Consider the following 24,039-nt stretch of genomic DNA (forward strand, 5'->3'; position numbering starts at 1 on the left):
TAGGGATGTAAAATCTACCGATGTTCATCACCTTTGCATACAGGAGGCTGCCACTGCAGCTGAGTCTATGCCTGAAATGATGAAGGGATTGTCAGCATAAGCTTAATTTGAAATCTGTCTGTTACTTTGAGAGAATGGTCTTCTACTGGTTTTACAGAATTTGGCAGGTTGAGTTTGAGAAGATGTTTAGGATTAGGGATCAGGGTTGAACAAGGATGAGATGTTTTCTTGGAAGAAGTTAAATGCTTCACTGTACCTATGTTTATTTTTAGAGTGAAATTGCTTTATGACTGCCTAATGAGCTTAAAAGTTGACAAGGATTTAAGCTGTGTCTTGAAATACCTTGAAGATTGAGAGATGGCACATTAGCTAGTCTGAAATACAACTGTCCAAGCCACTAGCAAACAATTTCACTGAGTATACTGTTTATCTGATTAGAATTGCTATCCCCCTAGTTAATATTCACAAAAAGCAAGATTTCTGTTTTCTTGTCCCAGACGAATGTGAAAAAGTATCAGGAGATATCCTGCCTTGCATTTTGAATTGTCAGGAGGAAAGGGAGACACTGCTGTGTTGTGATTGTTTTGCTGCTTTCCCATTGATCAACTAAATTGACAATCAGCTCCACTGTCCTGAGCAATGTGGTTTAGAATAACCAGAAATATGGGCTATTTACCAGCAAATAGCAATATCACTCAGTGGCAGTGCAGTTCAAAATGTGGTGTAACAGCAAATTTCCTGCAGGAAAAGGCCAATCATGCCTTCCTTTTACAATACAAATAATCCTCTGATGAGGTTATCATCTCTTCAAGACTCACAGAAAGGTCTAGGCTGTTTTCCAATTACATGCTGGGATACTGTCCATTTCCATTTGCTAGTGTTTTCAGCCATCCTAAAACTGAAAGCAAATGAAGAATCCCAAGGGGACCACCTTCTTTGGCAGCTGAAGATGAATCAGTGTGTCCAGCATGAACAGTCTTGTCCTATTTCCTTGTCTTTTTCCACCTTAGATCTAATAGAGATGGTGACATCTGGGTTGTTCGTAGCAGCAGCATTTCTGTGTGTGTGAATGTAACCATTCTGCATTTAAAAAGGAAAACAAAAACTTAAAGAACTGTTAAATCTGAATCAAATACCTGTTAAAACACATGAAAATCACCATGTGCTTCTGATTGCCCACCACAAACTTGCCGAAAATTGTTTGTGTTTGTTTTCTCCATTGATGTACCTTATTTGTTTGGCATCAGGCTGCTTTTTGCCACTGGATTTGTACTACTGTAAGAAAATGCAGAAATGAAATTTAAAGAAAGCTTCAAAGAAAGATAAAGGTCACTTTGAAAAATTGCCTCTAAAATTCAGCATGTAAGCAACCTTGACACAACTTGTCATGTATAAACTTCTGAGCGAGAAAGGTGGAGTATTTTGGATGCAAATAAATAATGGACATTTTGGGATAACTGAACTATAATCACTTTGTAAATCAGCAATCCTTAAAAGAAGATCAGTTAAGTGTTGTGGTTTCTATTGGTACCATTCAACAAATGAAACATTTTATTTAATGGATAATGAAGAGAGGAATGACTTGATAGTTTTTTTAACTCAGGTCATGAGATGAGATGGTCACTAAAGGTCTGAGTACTCTTGTTTGTTTTCTCAGTAGTACACTTTATTGAAGACTGTTGTCCATCATTAATTCTTCTTTATGATGCTGAAGGTAGACTTGGTCCCATGCTCCTATAAGTCTTTAAAGGCTTCCACTGTTTTCAGCAGCCTCTACTTGCTCTTTGTATCACCAGTAACACCCATTAACTGGCAAAGTGCCTCTGTGGGCCTGAAGGTACTACTAAAGGTAAAAAAGGGAAATGCAGGATTTGCAAGAATCAAAAATACCTTGCAGAACTTACCAGGAGCTTCTGCACTTACATACCTCAACTGCTTTCTTAAAATCTATCCATTGCCTTTTTTTAAAATGTCTTCTTTCCCTTAGGACTCTATTAAGTGGCTTCCCAAGTCTCCTAAACTGCACAGTGGCCATAACTGGAGCTCCCAGAGCTCTCGCTGGGCCTCATTGAAAGGGAGGGAAGGTTTTCCTGGTGGTAACCTGTACAAATTCAGCTCTGCCAATGGGAAATGGAGAGAAGGGAGGATCAGTCCTGAGCAAGAAGCAGAGGAACTCGAGGATCCTGATGATGTAAGTAGTCTTGAAATTGGGAGAGACAATGTGCATCTGTGAAGAGGCTGCAGCTGCTCACACTGCTGTGCAGCAGAGCACATTGGGTCTGTGGGACCTGCACTGCTTATACTCTCATGTCCTTGCTTGTGCAGAGGGTACAGAACTATGTTCAATGTTTTATTCCTTCACTTTGCTTGCAATTAATTCATCCAACCCTCAAGAGTACAGTTTGACCTGCAGGTTAAGATGGGTAACCTGAGCAGTGATGAGACATGTTTTGTACTTTCCTCCTGCTTGCATCCCCAGTCACCAAGCTCCCTCCATCTCTTTCAGGTAAGTGGGTTGCTGGCAGCACTTGGGCCTCAGCATCTCCCTGGGTCTGGATGCTAGAAAAGTGAGGTTGCAGTGCTCCTCCACTGCATGTTGATTTTGGGTGCTGCTCTTCCAGGATGCTGATGTCTGCGAGCCCCTGCCTGCTGTAATTTCTCCAGCCTGTGCCTGCCAGGTGTCTGTCACCTGTGCTGCAGCCTGCCTGGGAAAAGGAGGTGGTGATTGCACTCTTGCAGCCTTTCAGGGCATTGCTTGCCATTCTTCCTGATGTTAACTGGGAGATGAGGCAGGAATGGGGGCTCCTGCTCCTCTGCTTCCTTCCTAGCCCCTGTGAGTGCTGCTGGTGTGCCCCCTCCTCCAGCCTGCACTCCTGGCTCTTGCTCATGGCCTTCTTCCCTGGCACTCACAGCCCTGCAGACGTGTCCAGGTTAGTCAGCCTGGCACTGTAAAGAGAAATCTCTCTCAAGAGAAGAAAGGTAATGAATGCTTTGTGCGAGTCAAAGCTAAGCAAATTCCCTTTTAAGTGAAAATGGGAAGCAATCATGCCTTTTATGCTTTCCCTGGGGTTGGCAATGCTTTTTTCCATCCTAACCAAAAAGAGATTGTGGGAAAGTGCCAATATAGATTGGAAAAATAAACTGTCCAGTGGGGTTCTGCACAGCTGTTCAAGGTAATATCACTGCTTTTTATTTTGGTATTAAACTTCCAGGCTTAGAAAAACACTTCTGGGGTTGATTTTCAGAGGTGTTGATGTATGTTTGCTGCATAGTTTTACTGCCAACAGAAGATAGAAGGATTTGGGCAATATGAAGATCTGATTTGACGTGAACCCATCAAATTAAGGAGCAAAAATCAACTAAATATAAGTAAAGCATTCCTAAAATGTGAACAGAATTTGAGCATTGTGTCTGAATTTAATTTAACCCCTTGCCCTATAACTGATAGCTGGAAAACATCACTACATTTTGCAGTCAAAATTGTCTGAAGCTTTAATTGTTGGTGGATGTATTTTAATTGTGTATTTCTCTCTTCAAGCCCTTGTGGTTTAGCTAGGCATTGGGTGACGTTGTTGCTCCTCACTGCATCTCAGAGTAGGTTAACCCTAGGGCCAGGCTTCAGAGTAGACTTTAGTATGCATCACCTTTGAGGTTCCATTTCCAGAGGACTCCTAAATCATTGAAGTTTGCAGGTCTCCACTCACTGCCATTTGCAACTGAAGTCAATCCAATGACTGAAACAAAGTCTTGGATACATAGATGCAAGGTAGGGGCTTGCCTTCCCTCTCACATGTATGCTTCAAGAATGGAATGTGAGTTTTGAGGAACTCAAAGAAACATTTTATTTTCTGTATGGAAATATCTTTCCTTTGCCTTGTGTGTGTGGTTCCTTCACCCAGAACAGTGGATTCAGTGCTACAGAGCTGCCAGAGGCTGCCCAAAATGGTCTTGTTCTCATGCTCTGCCATTTTCACCGGCCATTGCAGGATTTGTGCACATATGGATATGTGTGTGTTACCTGTACTTGTGTGTGCCAGGGAATCTAGTGAAAGGATGTACAAAATCCCAGTCCTCTCCCTGTTCCCACAATTTCAACCCCAGCGTTGAAGGCAAAACATGCCCAGAGAAATAACGGTAAAAGAAATCTTTGTATGTTTGCTGTAAAGTTCCAGTTTTGTCTTCAGTGAAATAAATTCTATCATTCAGCAGTGTGAGGGTGAGGAACGAGTCCATGTTAGCACGGGTGAGTTGAGTGTTTCAGATTCTCCTTGCTGTTGCTGTGTTTACCTTTTTTATCTTTAACCCTCAGGAACCTATCTCCAAGTTTTCCGGCAGCCTTTTTGATAGCAATGAAAGCGTGCGAGATCAAAGAAATAGCAGAGCAACGCTCCAAGAAAAGCACAAGTTGGCCATGAAGGGGAAGGCTCTTCCAGGATCTAACAGCAGGGTGCAGCCACCCGTGTCAGCAGCTGGCAGCTTCCCCAGCCAGGGCGGCCGCGCCGCCGAGGAGCTGCGCACGCTGGATGTGCCGCAGCCCCCGCTGAAGGTCTGGAGCTGCTGCTGCTGCTGCTGGGCGTCTGTGGGGCACTGCCTGTGTCTGTGGGGCACCCCTTGTGTCTGTGGGGCACCCCTTGTGTCTGTGGGGCACTGCCTGTGTCTGTGGGGCACTGCCTGTGTCTGTGGGGCACTGCCTGTGTCTGTGGGGCACTGCCTGTGTCTCTGGGGCACTCCTTGTGTCTCTGGGGCACTCCTGTGTCTCCCTGTGGGGCACTCCTCTTGGGTGAGGCAGTTTATAAAAGATGCAAAGATGGGGGGACATTTGTCACGATCCGTCCTAGTGAACGGATGGTTCGTAGGAGTGATCTCAGGGTACAAAAAACCGACACGGTACAAGGGGGTTTGCACTAATAATCAAAACAAATGCACCTTTATTGAATGACCACAGCAAAATGCAACAGAGGGATTAAGGGAGAGAAAAAGATAGACAAAGAGAGAGAAGAGAGGGGGGGGGGATATAGCTACCAACGTAGAGATGAAGTCCTTTGGTCCAGTCCAGTCGAGGATCCGCCTGTTACGCTGGGGAGATCTCAAAATCTCTAGCTAACTCAGAGGTTTTTATTATTGAAAATTGTGAGGGGGGGGGGAACAGATACAATAGGGAATAGATGTAACAGGTAGTCTATGTTCTCAGCAGTAAATGAGAACCATTGTTTTCTTGGTGGTCACAACATGCAGGCAAACATCTCGCTTTGGTCAGCTTGCCTCCCCCACACACCTCCCCTGGCTTGGGGATTTCAGTCCCAGTCCTTGGAAGGAGGAGAGGGGCCTTTTCACATGGGAGTTTCATGTCTCAGTCCTTGATGGAGAGGCTTCTTACATCTCAGTCTGTCTGTCATGGTGGTTGTAAAACAGGTGAGGGTCTTCTGTGGGAGACCACCCAAAACTCAGGAGAAGTCCAGCCAGGCCGAGAGGTGGGACAGCTTCCAAAGCCATTGTTGCAAAAAAAGGGCACAGTGCCCCTTCTTCTTCTCAGTGTAGCATACAGCAAACACACCTGTGAAAACAATAACTTAACACTGTCCTTTCAGGTCTCAGGGCCTTTGGCGTGTGACTTTCTCCTTCAGAGCCAGAGATTCTAGACAGGGGGGGGTCTTCTCTTCAGTGGTCCCCCAATGACAATCATGAGGCAGAATGAGGGAAAATTCGGACGGACTCTCACAACATTGCATGGCAGATGTCATGAGGCTTACCTTAAAGAGAGTAAGGTCATTGTCATTGCTCCCCATGGCTTAGATGGAAAAAGAATTTCCCATTTAAAAACCCCAACAAAGCCCACTTTCCTTGTAGCCATGCATCTCACTTCATATATCCAGCATTAGTACTTTGAGGCCAAATCAGAGGTACGTGCAGGTGGGCACTGAGCTGAGTGCAGTTCGTTCAGTCCATGGTTTCACAGCAATGGTGGTAAGTCTTGCATGTGCCAGTGTTGAAGTGTAGCACCATTTTTCACAGGGCTGGGCTCTTCAGAGCATGTCTGCTGGTGTTCAGAGTGGGAGGTAGTTTTTCAATGCTCACATAATTAAGAGGCAATATTTTTGATTAATCAGGTCACTTATCCATTGTAATTCTTTTCCAGGTTACCATTACTGTGTGCAGTCAAATGGGGAGCCTTGGTATTAGCATTGCTGGTGGAAAGGGCTCATCGTCATGTAAAGAAAGTGATGAGGTGCATTTCATTTTTAAAAATTTGTCTAGTGATTGTTAGGAATAGACAGATGAGTAGATCCTTGAGTTGTTGTGTTTTGTTGTTTGCTTTCTGAAATTGTCCTTCCTGTAACATTTCCATCTTTCTAAAGCTAACAAGGGTTAACAGAGGTCGCTTATTTCCCAGAGTAGGATCTGGCTTTACATTTTGATGGGAAACTCCAGAAGGGATGATTTGGGAGCGATACCCAAATGTAAACCAATGATTTTGCAAAGACAACCTGATGGCTGAAATATTCTCATTTTCTGCCTCAATTTGGGGTCACTCCCTTGGCAATCTACATGCCTCTCCCATCTCATTTGCTCATTCCCAGGAGCTAACTTGGTTTGAGAGAAATATTTCACACATCTTCTCACTGATTTATCTTTTAAATAAATCTTTGTTTTCCAGTCTGTTCCCCATGGCACAGTGTAAACAATTACTGACTTTTGTTCATTGTTGTAAGTGTCTGCCATGGAGGCTTTTTTTTTTTGTCTTGATAATGTGCTAAGGCATCTAGTTTTTAATTTTATGGAGGCAACAAAACAATAAGTCTTGAAAATTAATTACTTCCCATTTGCTTTTTGTATCAATGGGAGAACAATGGGAGAAACTGTCACTTCTGAAACCTGTGTTTTGTGTTACCAGGGGATCCTGATTGCACGGCTGCCAAAAGATGCTCCACCAGACTTGGCTGGTGTACAAGCAGGAGACAGAGTGGCTGAGGTAGATGGGTTGTTTGTCACTGTGGAGTGTGTTCTCTTGTTGTTGTCTTTTAATCAAACCACTTAGAGTTGGGGAACTTGACATCCACATCTAGGCCGGCCTTAGCTTTTTAGATGCTTGCCATTATGAAGAAATTATAATAACATTAAATTGTTGTTTTCCTTCTTATTGTGTTCTAGTTGTCAGATCTTTATGTTCAAAGTGCTTAACAAAATATTATTAAATTAATGATATACAAAGGAAAATAATGGTCTTAAGTGGTTATGTAAGTATAAATGAAGTATTTGATCCAAGAAGCTTTCTTGTGAGTGGTATTAGATTTACTAGATGAGTTCATTACAGCTGCAACAAAGAAATATAAACTAGATGAGCTTGTTTCCCCAAGGTAATTTTTGGTGGGAAGAGAACAGCTCAAAATAACTCCCCTGATGGAGGCTTGCAGTGCCAGGGGATAAATGTGCCCCTCGGGCTGCTCCACCTCAAGCCTCATCTTTCCTAGCACAAGCCACATTCTTGAGCTTCAGAATTTCCCAAGAACAATGGGGAAAAATGGCCACATACAATTTTGTGTTACATACTTTTGATGTACTCTTTGGTTTCTACCTGCTGAGAATGGTGGAGTAGGAAGAGAACCTCTACAGAATTACTTTGAAGTGTAACTGGCCCATATTTCTTTCAGCTCTTGTTCTCTTAAACTGTCATTTATACTTGGTTATATTAATAGTTTTTGCTCCACCATGGTCCATGTTGAATTAAGGTGGGATAGAGCAAGCAACATTGTCTGTCTGTTAAATTGTCAGGAATAATGATACAATCTGTATCAGCCAAAGACTTTAATGATAAATTAATCTAATAATTTTGTAAAATTATGCTATGGAGTTATTAATAGAAGGTGGTGTTCCATAATAGTAAATATTGTGATAGTTTGACAGTTCTTAAAAGGTCAGTTGTAGATAAAAATCTGTATAATTTTGCATTTTTTCTTTAATGAAAGGTATTGTAACAAATGAGAGAGAATGTAAATAATTATCTACATATTTCACATTATCAGATGATTAGGGAAAAAACCACAGGAATTTTAGTTACTGTACCTTTACTTTCTGAGGAGAGCTTCTGATCAATTTAGTATCTTAAAAATCAACCCCATTGCTCAGGTTCCTCCATGAGGCTATCATTAAATATTTATTTTGGGGACTATTTGGAATATACTAGGTGTTAATGTCTGTTCACTTAATCAATAGTGAAATAAGTGAAAAAGAAGAAATTTCCCTTCCATCCTGTTCTGCCCTGCTGTTATTGTACAAATAGTTAGAATTTCTCCATCTCCCACAAGATGGCAGAATCATTCATCTGTTTAAAGAATATAGAAAACAACTCTCTGCTTTTTTTTTGTGTGTGTGTGACAAGAAGGAATTAATGGGGTGTGCTATAGAAATACTGCTGTTTTTACACAGGACTAATCTGTCTACAAATAACAAGCATTTTTCTCTGGACACTGTGTTACAACTTCTTATTCTTGAACTGGTAATTTCAATAGTTCAAATATAAAATTCACCAAAAATGGGAAACAGCAGGAATTGCAATTTTATTTGCTTTTGTTGTACAACCACATGTAGCAATAGGGCCAGGTGTTTGTATACTAACTTGAGAGGGAGGGAGCTCCTCTTCTTAAACAGCATTCAGAGTAAAAATATGTTCCTGGTGTTTTCTTTTAAAGGCAACCTTTGTTTCAGAGCCTGCTGCCCTTAATGCTGCTCCTACTGAAGCTTCCCCCAAGGGCAGCCCCTCCCCGACAGTCAACCATGTCATAACAGTAAGTAGGATGCCCCCAGCAAATAACAAATCTCTCTTACCTAAGAAATTTGTGTTGTCTTAATGTTTGTGTTGTCTTTATATTAATGGTAGTAAAGACTGGCACAGAGCTCAACACATGTCAAAGATCAGAGACCCTACCAAGGATTTAGGTGGCTGTCACTGCAGCTGGCACATGGCTTCTGGAGGAGCTCAGCTCTTGGGTGAGCACCCAGCTTCTGAAGCACTCTGGTTTGGGGACTTCAGGGTGGTGTCCATTCCCCCCAGTTTGTCATCGTTCTGTTGTCTGGACTCTGTCTCCAGCTAATGCAAGGAGCAGCATTTCCAGGGTCCCTCTTTTAGGAGGGAGAGGGTGAACTGCTACTTGGAGGTGGTGACCACTTTCCTCTTCTGACTGGAGGAGGAACTTGTGTCACAGGCTAAGACATGCCTGTATTTTAGGTGACTGGTGAGAGAAAGCTTACTGCCCATGTTACAGAAGGCAACAGCTGGGCCTGCAGAAATCCACTTTTTTGAACTTCTCTAGCAAGTTCAATTCTCTGAAGACCTGCCCTTATCTTGGTCGTCTATGGGCACCACTGATGAAACTATGGCTTCACTAGGAATATAGAATAAGATCAAGATATCTGAATAATTAAGGTCAAAAAGCATCTTACTTGTGTGGAGCTTGAAGTACCAGGAAGCAATAACTGTTTCTCCTACAGCAAATGCCCGAGGAATGCTTTGTTTGATTCCTCTTCTTCCAGTCTTTGTTTAAATCTTTCTCCATGAATACCATTCACAACCCAGCTAATCACAAAAAATGAAAGTATGTATATTATGTAAAAGACTATAATCAAAGACCATATCAGTTTTTGTAAACCATTTATATAACTAAAGTGATTTGTTAGTTGACTGAAAAAGTGAGCACATAGATCATTCAACTGTTTTTCTCTGGTTTCCTGTGTTGGTCATTGTCACTGTCAAACTGTGTTTGGCATGTTGAGCTAACAGCTTTTGTCCATGAGATAGACTAAGAAAGGCTTTCCCTTCTATTAGTTGCCTAAAGAAACTTATTTTGAGGCCTCTGGCCTCCAACATCATCTTGTAGATCATCATTTAGACCAGTTTTATTTTCCAGCTTAAAACACTTTCATCAATATTCATCAGTTTTACCTGGTAGCTATTTCTTAGTCTTTATCAGCATTGCAGGAAGCATGAGGCTTCCTGTTAGAGGAGTCACTGTTGGAAGGGTTTATTCACACATTGGCAGTGGCCTGGATCTGTTGCAGTTGTCTCTGACTTGTAGTATTTTCATCCAAAACAGAGAAATTACTGTATTTTTATGTTGTATGCCTCCCTTTAAAGTTCTTCAGGTGTAATGGGGGAGGAGGCAGATTAGACTGAGATACTTAGAGCAGAGTACTCAGAGGGAGTAAACTGGCAAAATATGTTCTGAGTGTCAAAAGTGCAAGTTCTTTTGCGAAGAAACATTTGTATTTCTGGTTTTGTTTCTTTTTTGAAATCAAAATATTGGTGCTGTAGCAAATTATACATTTTATTGCCTGTAACCTGGAGCAGCATTCATCAATTTTAGGGATTATGGGCTTGTGGGGAGTATCCTGCTGACTTGGGACTGTTCAATTTCTCACTTTGAAGTCCCTCTTATTTCTCAGTAACTGAAGGAAATCCTATTATCTGAAAAATGTTTGGAGCCTGGCTTCTCATGGAGGACTTGCTTTGCATGTTCAGATAAGCAGGTGGCAGTAGGACCTTAATGCAGAATCTTCTTCTGTGCTAGGAATATAGGAAAGTTCATTTCCTTTGTGTTTCTGATCAGGTTTCAATAGAAGATGGTTGTGTCTACATCAGGGGAGGGAAGGATTGAAGCATAATGGCAGAGAAACCAGAGACTCCTATTAGTATTCTGCAAAAACTGAGTATGTGCCAGATGGTGTCATCCTTCTTCTCCCTCTCTTCCATGTCATCATCCTGCCTTCCAGCAGATACTGTCTTCATCTGTTTATTTTTATTGAATTTTAATAAACATCCTCTTGGCATATGCTCTCTGTGATAATATTTGTCTCATTCTTGTAGCCACAGCCCAGCCCATCTCTGAGCCAGCTGCTCTGGCATTACAGCAGGCAATGCTGCTGCCAGGTTCAGGTTTCCTCTCTGTTTTCCCAGACCAGGCTTGGTTGCTCTAACTGCTTCTAAAAGGCTCAAGTAATTGTTAACTCATCCAGCCAAACTCAATTTCAAACCCTTTGTGTCAGCTTTGGGATTTCATGACAGTGTGAATGACCAGTAATTAATTGGACAAACTAAATGTTCTTTCACAGTGAGTCATTGTTTTGCAAAGGAAAAATGAGAATCTTCCTTGGTTTTAATTATAATTATTTTGCTGACATGTAGATAGAGGGCTCAGAACTTTAATTACAAGTAGATAGTTTTTACATACAGTATTTTATAGACTTGCCTCAGTTATGCTAATCACACCGCAAAATTATGAAAATGCATTTTACTTTATTTAATATATATATATATATAAATTCAAATATTTGAATTGAAACTAAACAAAAAAAAAATCAGGGATATAAACAAATGCCCATACTGACTTTAACAGAAGGAACTTTAACTTGGATTCTGGAGTCTTCATTTCCAGTTTTGTTATTGTTTCATATCCATCCTCTCAAACATAGAGCTAACTCTTCACAATATTTCTCCATCATAAATATTTTCATTCAACCTCTGACTGAAATTCCCAGAGGATTTTGTCTGACTGAATGGAGAGTGTTGACAGGTTTCAGCATTTTGTATAATTTCATAATATGCATCATCATGCCATCTTCTTTTACTCATTTTTGGGGCTATTAACATAATAAGGATATTAGGTAGATTGTAATTAATATCAAGTATTCAAGATATTTCAATCTAGTATTTAACTTAAATTGTTAGCATATTATTTGATTTAATTTTATGCCATTGCCCTTGGAATTTTCTCAATTATATTTTTTCATTTAGTTCACCAGGGGTACAAGTGTCACTGATACTAGCATTTTCAAGGGAGGTTAAAGTAAGAATTACCAATTAAAAGTGATTGTGTGGATAAATAAATAAATAAATAAAAGGTGAAGCTTACAGAACTGAAAAAAATCTGAAGAGCTTCTTTAGAAGGCTAAAAAAGCCAATTTTTTTGGCTGCTCTGTTAAAAATCCAGAGATACCAAATGTTCCTAAATCTGCTGAGAAAACAGACAAGTGTACCAGAACCTGTAACATGTATCAAAATGAAATCCTCTTGTGCCTGCAGAAGGTGCATAAGCAGGTACACCATCTCCCACAGTATGCAGGTCTTCTGCCTTTGTCTCATATTGTTCACGTCCAAGTTGTGAGAAATCTTACATGGATGAGAATCCCAGCAGATCTACCTGCTTCATTTCCAGCTGATAGACTTTCCAAGAAAAAACCTTGATCCACTTACATTAGTTAAAAATCTTCAAAAATCTAATTATCAAGCTCTTTCTTTATTCATCTGAACATGTTCTAAACATATCAGAAAACTGAAATAATACAGCATAAAATAAAACTTTTGTTTCTTTAATCATTGTCTTACTTTGTTGAATTTTAAAAGCAAAGCCAGTGGAGTACTCAGGTCAGAGAAGCAGTATAAAAGGAGACAACAAAAGTGAGATTCAGAATGTCCTTATCATGAACAAAGCCAGCTTTCTTCTTAAGCTTGTTTCAAACAGGAAAGACCTTGCTCACATCACATACAGTGTTTGACTAACCTATAGCACCATAAGATCTACTATTTCAAGTTTCTTATGAGCAACTGTTTTATCCCTTCTCCAAAACATTTTCATGACTCTTTTAATCTTACCAGGTAAGGGTGTTTGTGTTTTTATGTTATTCTTTTTTCTATTCTGACAAGCTAAGTTTGTTTAAGAAGTCAGGAATCTAACTCTCCCCTGCCTTGCATCTGGTGCAGGTTTACATGTGTTTCTGAAGAAGCCTGTGAGCCTTGTTGGGTGAGGGAACCTTAGTCATGCTGTGAGCTCCAGTGGAGTGTGAGCACCCATGTGCCATGGGATTGCCTCCTCCATTTCATCTCCTAGTTTGCTTCTGCTTTTATCTAAGCAACTGAGTATTTCTGAGTCATGATGAAAGATGGAACATAAAAGGTGTGTGTTGTAGACACCGTGTTTGTATCCATAGTGTCGTGGTTAGGAACTTATTTTGTGAATTTGAAATTAAGTTCCTGCTCCCAACAAATGCTTCTGTTTGCACAGTGTATCTTCTCCCTCTCTTCCTTTTAAGTAGTTTTCTCACACACTCAGTCAAAACTGACTCATTTCAAACTTTAAGTTCTTGGATTTTGCAAGGCTTGTAATTAACAATGCTACATAGGAAAAACCTTTTAAAAAGACAGAACATTAATTGATCTTTTCAAGTTACCATATTAAAATATGTCCAAGTTAGAGAAAATCTACAAAGTGAGCCCATCATATGGTAGACAATATAAGCACTACAGACAATATAAGCAAAAACATACAAAAGACAGACTCAAGCAAGGCACCTTGAACTGTGCTGTAGGATAGCAGATTATTTGAGAATAAAAGAGGGTAAGTATTTAAAGAACTACACAAATAATAAATAATGTCCTCCCTGGTGAAAAGCATCCTCGTGGACTCTGGGAGTGCTGCAGGGGAAGAGACTGCACTGAGTTCCTGCAGGCTTCTGACAGCCACTGCCTTCCACAGGGGTGACGAGTTTTCTTCAAAAAAATCAAAGGATTGGCAACTTGGACTTGCTTATGGGGGCAGTGCCTTTTAAGTCTCCTGATGTGGTCAGAGCAATGCATTTTCTTTGATGTTTTCATGGTATCAGGCCATAAATGATTACACACTTACATGAAGGCACTTACATAAAAATCTGTAAGTCAGGTTCCAGTGTCAGGGAAGTCACTATCCAGTGGCACATTAGAAGATGAAAGAAATGGACCAAGGACAATTTTTCATACGCAATTTGAATCATATAAAAGCCTTTTGTGCTTGACAGCATTGCAGATATGACATGATGAGAATTGATCTTCCATTTTTGTTTGACACAGCTCCATCTTTCTTGCCTTGTGCATTGCCCTTGGGAGGCGCTTGGCAGAGAGCAAGAACAGAAAAGAGCTTTGCTCTAAATGTGACATGACCAAATGTTGTATACACTGCATGCTGGGAGACAGATGAAACATGCAAGATGTTCTCTTGCTATTCCAAGAAGTAGAGAAAATACTCAGTTTTAAAACTGGGCTATAAAATATATCAATACCTAGAAAATTCACACAGCGGAAATTTCCATAGAATCATAGAGTGGTTTGGGTCAGAATGTACCTTTAAAGGCCATCTTGTACCCTAGTTGTAGTGACCAGGGACATCTTCCACTAGAACAGGTTGCTCAGAGCCCTGTCCAACCTGTTCTTGAATATTTCCAGGAATGGGGAATCCACATGTGTCTGAGCAACCTGTTCCAGTGTTTTACTGCTTGTCTGGTTCATTGACTTCCAGGAAATCATACTGAGCTGAATTAGATTTTGAAATTAATCACTGTGCACAGTGTGGGAACAGCAACAGGGAAGAGAGATGGGCTGGTGGGGCAGCCCCTGCTCAGGCCCTCACCAGGCTGCTGCGCACAAAACTGAGGCAGCACTTGCAGAAGCATGGTGCCAAATGCACTGTCAGTGCTTGAGAGTGCTGTGGCTGCTCCAAGGGCAAGGATGAACTGAATTATGTGGTGCCCTCTCCCAGCCCCAAGCAACAAAGGTGTTGTCATGAGCTGGTTGCTCCCTGAGTGCAGCAGCACAGGTCACACATTTCCTTGTGCAGAGGTCTTCTGTAGCCAGGTGTAATGAGGTGCTTCATCCATGCTTTGCATCTCACCAAAGATTTATCTTCCCCAGAGTGTAGGAGAGGTTTATACCTCTCTCTCCATCCAACTATACAATTTCTGGGGTTTGGCCAGAGGTCAAACACAGCAGTAAAACAGCAGTAAAATAACATTGTAAAGTGCTGGGAAAAGGGATGCAGCCAGGGATTTCTACAACCAGGAGAGCTGAGGGTGCACCATAAAACACAAGCTTATTGAAACGTCCCTGATACGCTATGAAAAAGGAGCTGTGTTGAACGCCTGGACGGGGTTTCCAGGTTCCTGTGTTTCCATACCCACAGCTGGCCATCAGCTGGTTTGTGTCCCCTTGGCCCTGCCCCAGCTGTGCCCTGGCTGCTGTGCCCGCTCCCGCCTGGAGGTGGGGTTGCTTGTGAGTAAATAACTCCCAGGGAGATAACTGGATCTCTTTCTCTCTCTTTGACTTGTATTTCCTTGTTTCTTTTCGGGGAGAAGGTTGTTTTTTTTCTATTGCTGCTGACATCAGTTAAGAACACCATCAGATGCTGCTTTGTTGTGAACTGTGCAGCTCAGATCTGCCCTTTCTCTGCTGTTCTGTTGGATGCATTTTTGCAACCGCTTTTAAAAATTTTTATTTAAAAGTCCAACTGTGAAATATTTTTTTAGGCATGAGTAAATGCCCTACTTTACTAAATTATATTTAGACCGTTTCTTTTGTGAATACAGTCACTATCAAATGTGATCTTTTGCATCTAGCAAAGGACTGTTCTCATTGTTTAGTGAGAAGTCTAAATTTCCTGTTCAGGTCTAAAAAACTACTTCCACCCCAAGTGATGACAAAACAGGTAAAACTAAGCATGAAATCATAACATTATTCATGAGGTTTACATAAACCCCTGCACACGCTCTCAACTGTGCTGATAATTTTGTTTTCCCCAGTTAAGGGTACCATCCTTAGCACTGGAGCCACTGCAGATCAGCTGTAAAGTCAAATTTTAAAAATATGCATTATTTAAATACAAATTTCAATATGAGCAGAGCTAGGCAGACATTCCTATTACAGGTATTTTCTAGTTGGGGAATATTTTCTTTTAAAATTTACCTGTTTGAACTAGGTAAAGTTGAAAGTATGTCTGGTTTTCTTGCTAAAAAAGGTCAATCCAAATTCTTTGCTCTTGCCCTTATTCCATCAAACTTTGGCCTTTCATGTGTCATTTCACCTTTGATTTGTAGCCTCTGTCCCCAGCAGCTGGCCTTGCTGCCAGCTGTGATTTGCCCTGTCACTGCTGGCTGTGCCTTTGATGAGAAGCTTGGGCTGTAGCTGTGACTGTTGCCTTGAGAACTTCCCTCTCTGGCTAATACTGGAGTATGGATCTGTGGGCTGGGAGAGGCCAGGGGAAGGGAAAGGCTTATAAAAGAAAAACAAGATGATGGGGTTTGTTCTGTTCGGTTTTAGTTTAGAAAAAATTATAAAAAGACATAATGAACCATCTTTTATGGACTGTTCTGCAATGTTTTGGACAGACATTTTGGCTAGAAGTAGGCAAGGAAAGCATATGTGTGCATCTGGAAGTTAAAAATTATTGGATGTTAACCTGTTGGCAAGACATCACATTTATCATGCTTTATTTTAAAAACTGCTTTCAAGCATCATAGCTAGTTGTGGGATTGTTCCTATCCTGAATTTTTGCAGCCAACACTGCAGCTGAATTGCCCCAAGTTGTTTAGATGGCTTTATTTTGCTTCTTCCTGCAGAGGACCAGGCATGCACAGGCAGCCCCCTGTCTGTGCTCCAGCTGAAGGACTCTGAGTTTCAATGTAGGATGTTAATCCTATTAAATGAGAGTGTCTGAAATAATTTGATTTTTAGTTATGTGTGATTCAAACAAAATTGAATTTTTTTAGTGTAGAAAGTCTTAGTGGTTATGTTAGAAAAGTGACACAAACAAGGTAATGGAAGAAGTTTCCACAGAAAGCTCACTGGTTTTGCTACAGGACATGTCCATTTTGAAGTTTACTTTTTAGGTACTGAAAATGTAATTTTGGGGAAAAATGGAAAAATAGTAACTTGTTTCAAGTAATTAATGATGCATTTTTCTGAAAAAGTATTCTATGTATTTTGACAATTTGAGATTGAATAGTAGTTCCAATATTATTTAAATAATGATATTTAAAGCATGATGATGGAAAGTGAGTAGGAGGACTTTGAAATTTCAACAGAAGAATTTTAAACAAGTTCAAACACTGCTGAGTAACCACCAGTGGAGAAAACAGTGGAATAACAGGAAATCTTGATAGTTTGTCCTCCTACACTGGCATAGATTTTTTTCTGCAGAATTATCTACAGAAGATGGAAGTTTCACACCTTCCCACATGCCTTAGACAAGCAACTCAGGTGCCTGTACTGGAAGGGTTTTCCATCCTAAATTGCCATCCTAAATGTCTCTGTGTTGCCCTGTCTGTAATGGGCAGTGGAAATAGTTTGCTTCCTCTTTGCTGTGCCATTTTTTCACATAGGAAATCTGTTCTATCTTCCCTCAGTCATGCTGCCCAGGAAATGTACATTAAAATACAAATAGTAAAGAAAAGTCCAAGAGCCAATTTAATAGGGTAATGCTGAGGTCAGTGAAAATAAGCAGGGAAATAAGAAAGCAAAGGTAAAATCCCTCTGGGACTCTGGGAAGAGAAGCACTGGGTTTGAGAAAAGGATATAACAAAATATAATGCATGTTTAGAGTTGTTCAGTTTTGTTACTTTCATTTGTTTGTGGTTTGTTTTGTTGTTGTTGTTGTTTTGTTTTGTTTTAACAAAACTGAAAGAGTAAAGGAAGCTGATAAACCTGATATTGTGATATTCCTGGAGCTTGGGTGAATGTGAAGGCAGTGACAGAGAGTGCTGGGCTCTTAGGGGATGGTTAGGTGCAGATGGTTAGGCCACTGTGGTTAGAAATGTGATGTGTGTTGCTTACATCCATTTTGAGTTGGTTTTGCTTTATAGAGGAGCTTGATTGATACCTCTGCTGCAAGGAGAGAGGGACTAGAGGCCTGAGCCTCTTTTCATTGAATTAGACCTTGTACAAATGCATGCTCTGTTACTTAGTTGCATTTAGAATTGCATAACTGGCACCATCCTCAGCTGAGAGTTGTTTTTTCATTGGTCCCTATGATTCAGATTTGAGGAAATGGGCTCCTCAGCATCCCATCAGGGAGAGAGGCACAGAGGAGGATGCCTGGCTGCAGGACAAGGAGCAGCCATGGTTTAGGGACAGTAGTGGCACAGGTTCACAGGGGGTTTCAGAGGGACAGTGGGCAGGGGGTGTGCAGAAAGCAGAGGGGCAGAGATGCAGCTGCACGGGGACCAGGACATTTGATTTGTTAGAAAGACTCACCAGAATGTGTCCAAATCAGCAAGAGTCAGTGTCTGTGTGAGCTTTCACCTGCCTGGAGAGGGCGCAGAGGGGCTGCTGTAGATCACACCTGAGCCCACTCTTCTCTTGGGAGTGCAGGTTTGCAGCCTCTGCAGCACTTCTGGGCTGAGACACTGTTCAGCCTCTGCTGTACAAAACTGGTTGTTCATTTAGTAATGCTTTCTCTTTACCTGCAGCAACATGAAACACTAGATGTAAGACTTCCCCAACACCATGTGTTTTGTGGAGCAGTTAACACAATCACCTCAGAAATGTTGAAGGAGCACTTTTCATCAATTAAATTGATTTTATAATTTTCAGACCTAGTTCCATCATAATATTTGAAAGACAGTATGCAAGCAGTCATGAAATGTTTGAAGAAAATCTCTTTTAGAGAATTAGTTTCAGTTCTTTGGAAACTGTGTAGTAGGAATCATGCTGAAAAAGAGTACTTAAAAAACTGACATTCAAAATGGCTAGGTCTTTTCTTCAAAATGACAAATAGGTACAGGTGACTCTGCATTGCTAATGAGATGCATGTCAGTCATGGGGAGGTGTGCACATATCTATTTTTGAGCAGCACAGTACACAAAGAAAGGTCTTCCCTGAGCTTTGAACTGACAGCTCAATGAAATGCAAAGCATGGTCCTGGATATGACTGTAGGTAACTGGGAGCACAGACCTCTGCAGTAGTTCTTGAGCTGTCAGAATTTCATTATGTGACCCAGCAAACCACCTGTATGTATAGATGTGCATTTGCTGCACTGCAAAGCAGCTGGCTGCTGGCTGTTGTTAAGCAAGAAGCATATTTCAGCAAAGATCAGAACTATCCAGAGCAAGGAAAGCTTATAAATTATGTCATATGTGCATGACAAAACCACATCTTTCCAGGACTTGTAGCTTTGCCAGTGCTTAGGATCTATATAGGTTATTTAAAGCTTCTGGAAAGGTGCCCTCCTTAGTTTAAACAGAAGAAAGGGGGGGAAAAAAGGTACATAATTGGGTGCTCAGTACACCAGGATATACACTAGATTTATACATGGTTTTAAAATCAGCTTGCACCTATCAGGGGTGAGATTCAGCTCTGGACTGACAGCTGCAGTTTGGTGTCTGCGTGTAGTGTGCTGTGAGCAGAGGGGAGTTGGACCTAATGTCAGAGGAGCCTGGGGAATAATTCATTTCATTTCAATGCAGACACCTCCTGGCTGAATATGCAACACCACAAGGCATCAATATGCTGGTGTCATTTCCTAAATCAAATAATGTACAGAGAGGAAATAATAGATAAACAATTGAATTGTGTGATGTCAACATTAAATGTTCTCATGAAGTAGAAGCAGCTGATAAGTCAGAAGATCTAACTTTCCTGCAAATTTTCATACTGCTAGTAAGATGGCCACTTTATTTATTAAACATTATCCTCTTACCTGTTTGTTAGAGATATTGCCTCACCCTTATATGTTTACATTACATGTTAAACCTTTTTTGGAAAGCAGTAAAAAGGAGGATGATTTTGTGCATCAGAGTGAAATTTGTAATAATCTATTCATTGATAAAAACAATTACTGATACATTATATGACTATATGACAATTACTGCTACATTATATGACTGACACTGGGGTTTTTTTTCCTCAGTTACAGCATTTAAATGAATTTTAAAACATTGCAATATGATTCTCAAAGAAAACAAAGTTCTTGTCCAAAAAAATACAAATCAAATCCATGTATGCATATTTTACTGAGAAATTTAAACATTTATGTTTTCTCTTAATGTTTCCCTTAAATATGTTTAGTCAGTAAAGAAGCTGAAATATGCAATTTTTTAAAGATCAAGAATTGATTTGATTTATGGCTCTTAATTAATCCTTTATTGCTTTCAGGGGGATGAATTGAATGAATGATGAAATTAAATTAATTTTGTATATTTACTTGTCTTTATTTTTAAAAAAGTATCTTAATCTTTTTTTCACCTAGAGGAGGTTTTTTAAAAGATTAACTAATGAGAGGAAAAGGCAATTTATCCTAATTTTGCTTTATCGGTGGCTTTTTGACATAAAACAAAAAATGAAAGGCAGACCAAGGGCAATCATCCTTTATTGGAAGTGGTAAGAAACAGAAAAAGGATAAGCAAAAGTCTGAGGTACTTAATGACTTCTTTGCCTCAGTCTTTAATAGCAAGACCAGTTCTCTGGGTGCCAGTCCCCTAACCTGTAACACAAGGATAGGGAGTAGAATTAAAGCCCCTTAATCCAAGGGAAATATCCAACACCTGCTGCACAAGTTAGACACACACAGAGCTCTGTGGAGAATCCAGCCAGGGGTACTGAGAGAGCTGGTGAAGTGCTCACCAAGCCCCTTTCACCATCTCCTGGCAGTCCTGGCTAACTGGGCAGGTCCCAGCTGACTGGAGGTTGGCAAATGAGATTCCCATCTAGAAGAGGGGCTGGAGGGAGCATCCAGGAAACTTCAACTTGACTGACCTAATCTTCTATGACAAAGTGACCCACTTAGATTTTGTCTACCTAGAATTTAGTAAAGCCTTTGCCTTAATTTCCCAGAGCATTTTCCTGGAGAACCTGGCTGCTGATGGTTTGGACAGGGACACTGTTGCTGGCTTAAAACTGGCTGGATGGCCAGGCCCAGAGGATGGTGATGAATGGTGCTACATTCAGCTGGTGGCTGGTCACTGGTGGTGTTTCCCAGGACTCAGTACTGGGGCCAGTCCTCTTTAGTATCTTTATCAATGATCTGGATGAGAGCACTGAGTGCACCATCAGCCAGTTTGCTGGTGACACCAGGCTCGGTGGGAGTGTTGACCTGCTGGAGGGCAGGAAGGCTCTGCAGAGGGATTTGGACAGGCTGGATTGATGGTCCAAGGCCAGTTGTGTGAGTTCAATGAGGCCAAGTGTCAGGTTCTGCCCTTCAGTCACAACAGCCCCATGCAGAGCTACAGGCTGGATGCAGAGTGGAAAAGGACCTGGGGGTGCTGGGCTTCAGCTGGCTGATCATGAGCCAGTGTGAGCCCAGGTGGCCAGGAAGGGCAGTGGCATCCTGGCCTGTATCAGCAGGAGCGGGGCAGGGATTGTCCCCCTGTACTCAGCACTGCTGAGGCCACACCTCAAATCCTGTGTGCAGTTCTGGGCCCCTCACTGTGAGCAAGACATTGAGGGGCTGGAGTGAGTCCAGGGAAGGGCAGTGGAGCTGGTGAAGGGTCTGGAGCACAAGGGCTGTGAGGAGCAGCTGAGGGAGCTGGGGGTGTTTAGCCTGGAGAAGAAGAAGCTCAGAGGAGACTTGAGCTTCTTCTTCTGTCTGCCATTGCCTGAAAGGAGATTGTAAAAAGGTGGGGTTTGGTCTCTTCTGCCATGTAACAAGTGACAGGGCAAGAGGAAATGCTGTCTACCATTGCCTGAAAGGAGATTGTAAAAAGGTGGGGTTTGGTCTCTTCTGCCATGTAACAAGTGACAGGGCAAGAGGAAATGCTCTGAAGTTGTGCCAGGGTAGGTTTATACAGGATATTAGAAAAAAGTCTTTACAGAAAGGGTGTTCAAGCATCAGAACACATTGCCCAGGGAAGTGGCTGAGTCACCACCCCTGGACATGTAGTTGTGACACTTAGGGACATGGTTTAGTGGTGGACTTGGCAGTGCTGGGTTAGTAGCTGGACTTGATGATGTTAAATGTCTTTTCCAACCTAAACAATTCTATGATTCTCTATGGTGTTGGACCTCTCACATATTGTTTTCTCATCACTTGTTTCCCCTGTCCCTTTAAAATATTCCTATTAAACACATCCCTGCTCTTGATCTGATTCTTTTCTCTGAAATCTTTCCCATCTTGCTGAAGATACCTCGGATAATCCTCACACGCCCGTCCACTTCTGATGAAGATGCCGACCAGCTGCCCCCAGACCCTGAGGACTTTGAGCCCGAGGAGCCTGACAGCACAGAAGGCCATGCCTATTCAGACTGTCTGAGCAGTGCTTTCTATCCTCCCTAATAAAGTACTTTTCTGGCAGGAGTTCATGGGTGGTTTTCTTTCCCATTGTTTGATGACATTTAATGTAGTACTTGAACCGCTATGCCTTATTTATAGTGAAAACCATGACATGGAGGATGGATTTGTGAGGAGAACCCTGCTTGTATTTCTTTGCCTTGAACTTTTTTCAGCAAGAACTTATGAACCTGGAATGCACTGGGTCAAGTTTTGTGAATGTCACCACGTGTTTCAGTAGCCACTTGTAAAGGTACCCTGCAGCACCTAAATGTAATGGAGAAAAATGCAAGTGATTTTTATTCAGAAGGTACTTTACCCATTTGGAAACACACTGAAAACAATTGTATAGTTGGGTGGGAATTTCAAAATCTTGTGTCCATGATTTGTCTAAACAGCTCATCCTTCTATCTCTGCCCAGGTTCCTTTGATTTGTCCCTTTTAATGTCATTTTCTATGAGGATTTAAAAAAAAAATCTGTCTTTAAATAGTCCTGTTTTGTTTTTTTTTTTACCCACTGAGAAATGTTATCTGTGTTGGAATTCTGTATCTCATTCTATTGTAATAAAGAACAGTTTCTCCAGTTATATCAGTAATGTGAATGTATATCAGATTTGAACAGGACCTGTAAGTTGTATTTCATTAGATCCACATGCAGGAGGCACCTTATGCAACTATGTACCTGATATGAAGTGAGAAGCAATTTATTATGCATGAGGAACTGCCTGAAACTTCTTTTTTTCCCCCGACTTGCATATAAGCAGAACACTTAATTTGCCTTACTGCAGTATGCCTGTGTTTCATGTATAGATGTGTATGCGAGGAAAACATTTAAGAGCAAATTGTTCTGTACAACACTTTTCAATCCTTTAATTCTCTTCACTGCTATTCAGTGCATTGATTTCTAATGCATTTTAAGCTGTTTAAGGGAACTGTATGGGGCTGTTCTTTTTTGGGGGTTCCATGGTGCTGCCTTAACTCAGAGGTGGGGTCTGGCCCTGCTAGACTTGAATGCCATGACTTTCTTTTCATGTACATTAAGTGTGCATTTATGGTTTTTATGATGTTTATACAGTTTATTTTCCTGTAAATGTAATATAACACAACCTGACCTGGTAAATGCTCATATTTTATTCACATTCTTGAGAAAGATTTCTCAGGTGACCATTCATAACTTCAATGAATGCTGGTAGCTGGATTTTACAGAATTAGAAAGTTTCCAGGAGGGTATGGCTGTCACAAAGAGAACAATATCTCCTACTAACAAAAGGGAAATTTTATTTTGAAGAGATGGATTTGTGCTAGCAGTATGATATCTAGTCAATGGCATCCAGTTAGGTTTTTTATTATCTTGTACATCTGCATTTTAATTGATGATAGCAATAGGAATATTAAGCTAACTTCATTCATTTGCAAAATGAACATTATCTTAGAATCTCCTATGACTGTAATATTAAAGACTGAATAATGTGCGTAAGCATAGGCTTAAATGATATTGATAAATGAAATGTTATTTAAAATATTTGTTTCCCATCTCTTTTCTTCCTCCAAAATATACAGGGTTCTTTCACTATGACTTAATGTTTGATCAATGCACGTTGTAAAAATATCAAACTCAGAACCCACAAATGCTTTGGCCCTCTAACTAGTAATGCACAATTTACTACTACTTTATTGTGTCTCACTAGACTGCAAAAAAACCCACAAACCCTCAGCTGTTATAAATCAGCCTTAGATTGCAGAACAAGTTGTAGTTGAAAGCTAGTAAAAATAAGAGTTCTGTTGAGAACTTGGTATTTTCTTCCTTTTTACTTCCCATGCAGAAGTGTTTGTTTTAGATTTTCCATTAGATCTTGGAAATCAAAACAGTTGCTATCAAAATTACAAGCTTTAAACCAAATGCTGTCGCCATTCAGGTAAGTTTTAAACACTGAGATTTTTATCTGTCCTTCTTCACTGATTTTCAAAGCAAATTTCATACTGCAG

At 40.8% G+C, this 24,039-nt stretch overlaps 1 protein-coding gene across 1 annotated transcript; it reads left to right on the top strand.

Moving 5' to 3' along the window:
• Positions 1 to 2,419: 2,419 nt before the first annotated feature.
• Positions 2,420 to 22,506, top strand: LOC136554295 (protein scribble homolog). Its single transcript, XM_066546145.1, has 6 exons — positions 2,420 to 2,506; positions 4,310 to 4,546; positions 6,137 to 6,226; positions 6,893 to 6,970; positions 8,688 to 8,783; positions 21,907 to 22,506. The coding sequence occupies exons 1-6, from the start codon at positions 2,420 to 2,422 to the stop codon at positions 22,057 to 22,059; spliced, it is 741 nt and encodes a 246-aa protein (XP_066402242.1). The 3' UTR covers positions 22,060 to 22,506.
• Positions 22,507 to 24,039: the final 1,533 nt, after the last annotated feature.

This window comes from Molothrus aeneus, chromosome 3, assembly GCF_037042795.1.
Source record: "Molothrus aeneus isolate 106 chromosome 3, BPBGC_Maene_1.0, whole genome shotgun sequence".
NCBI lineage: Eukaryota > Metazoa > Chordata > Aves > Passeriformes > Icteridae > Molothrus > Molothrus aeneus.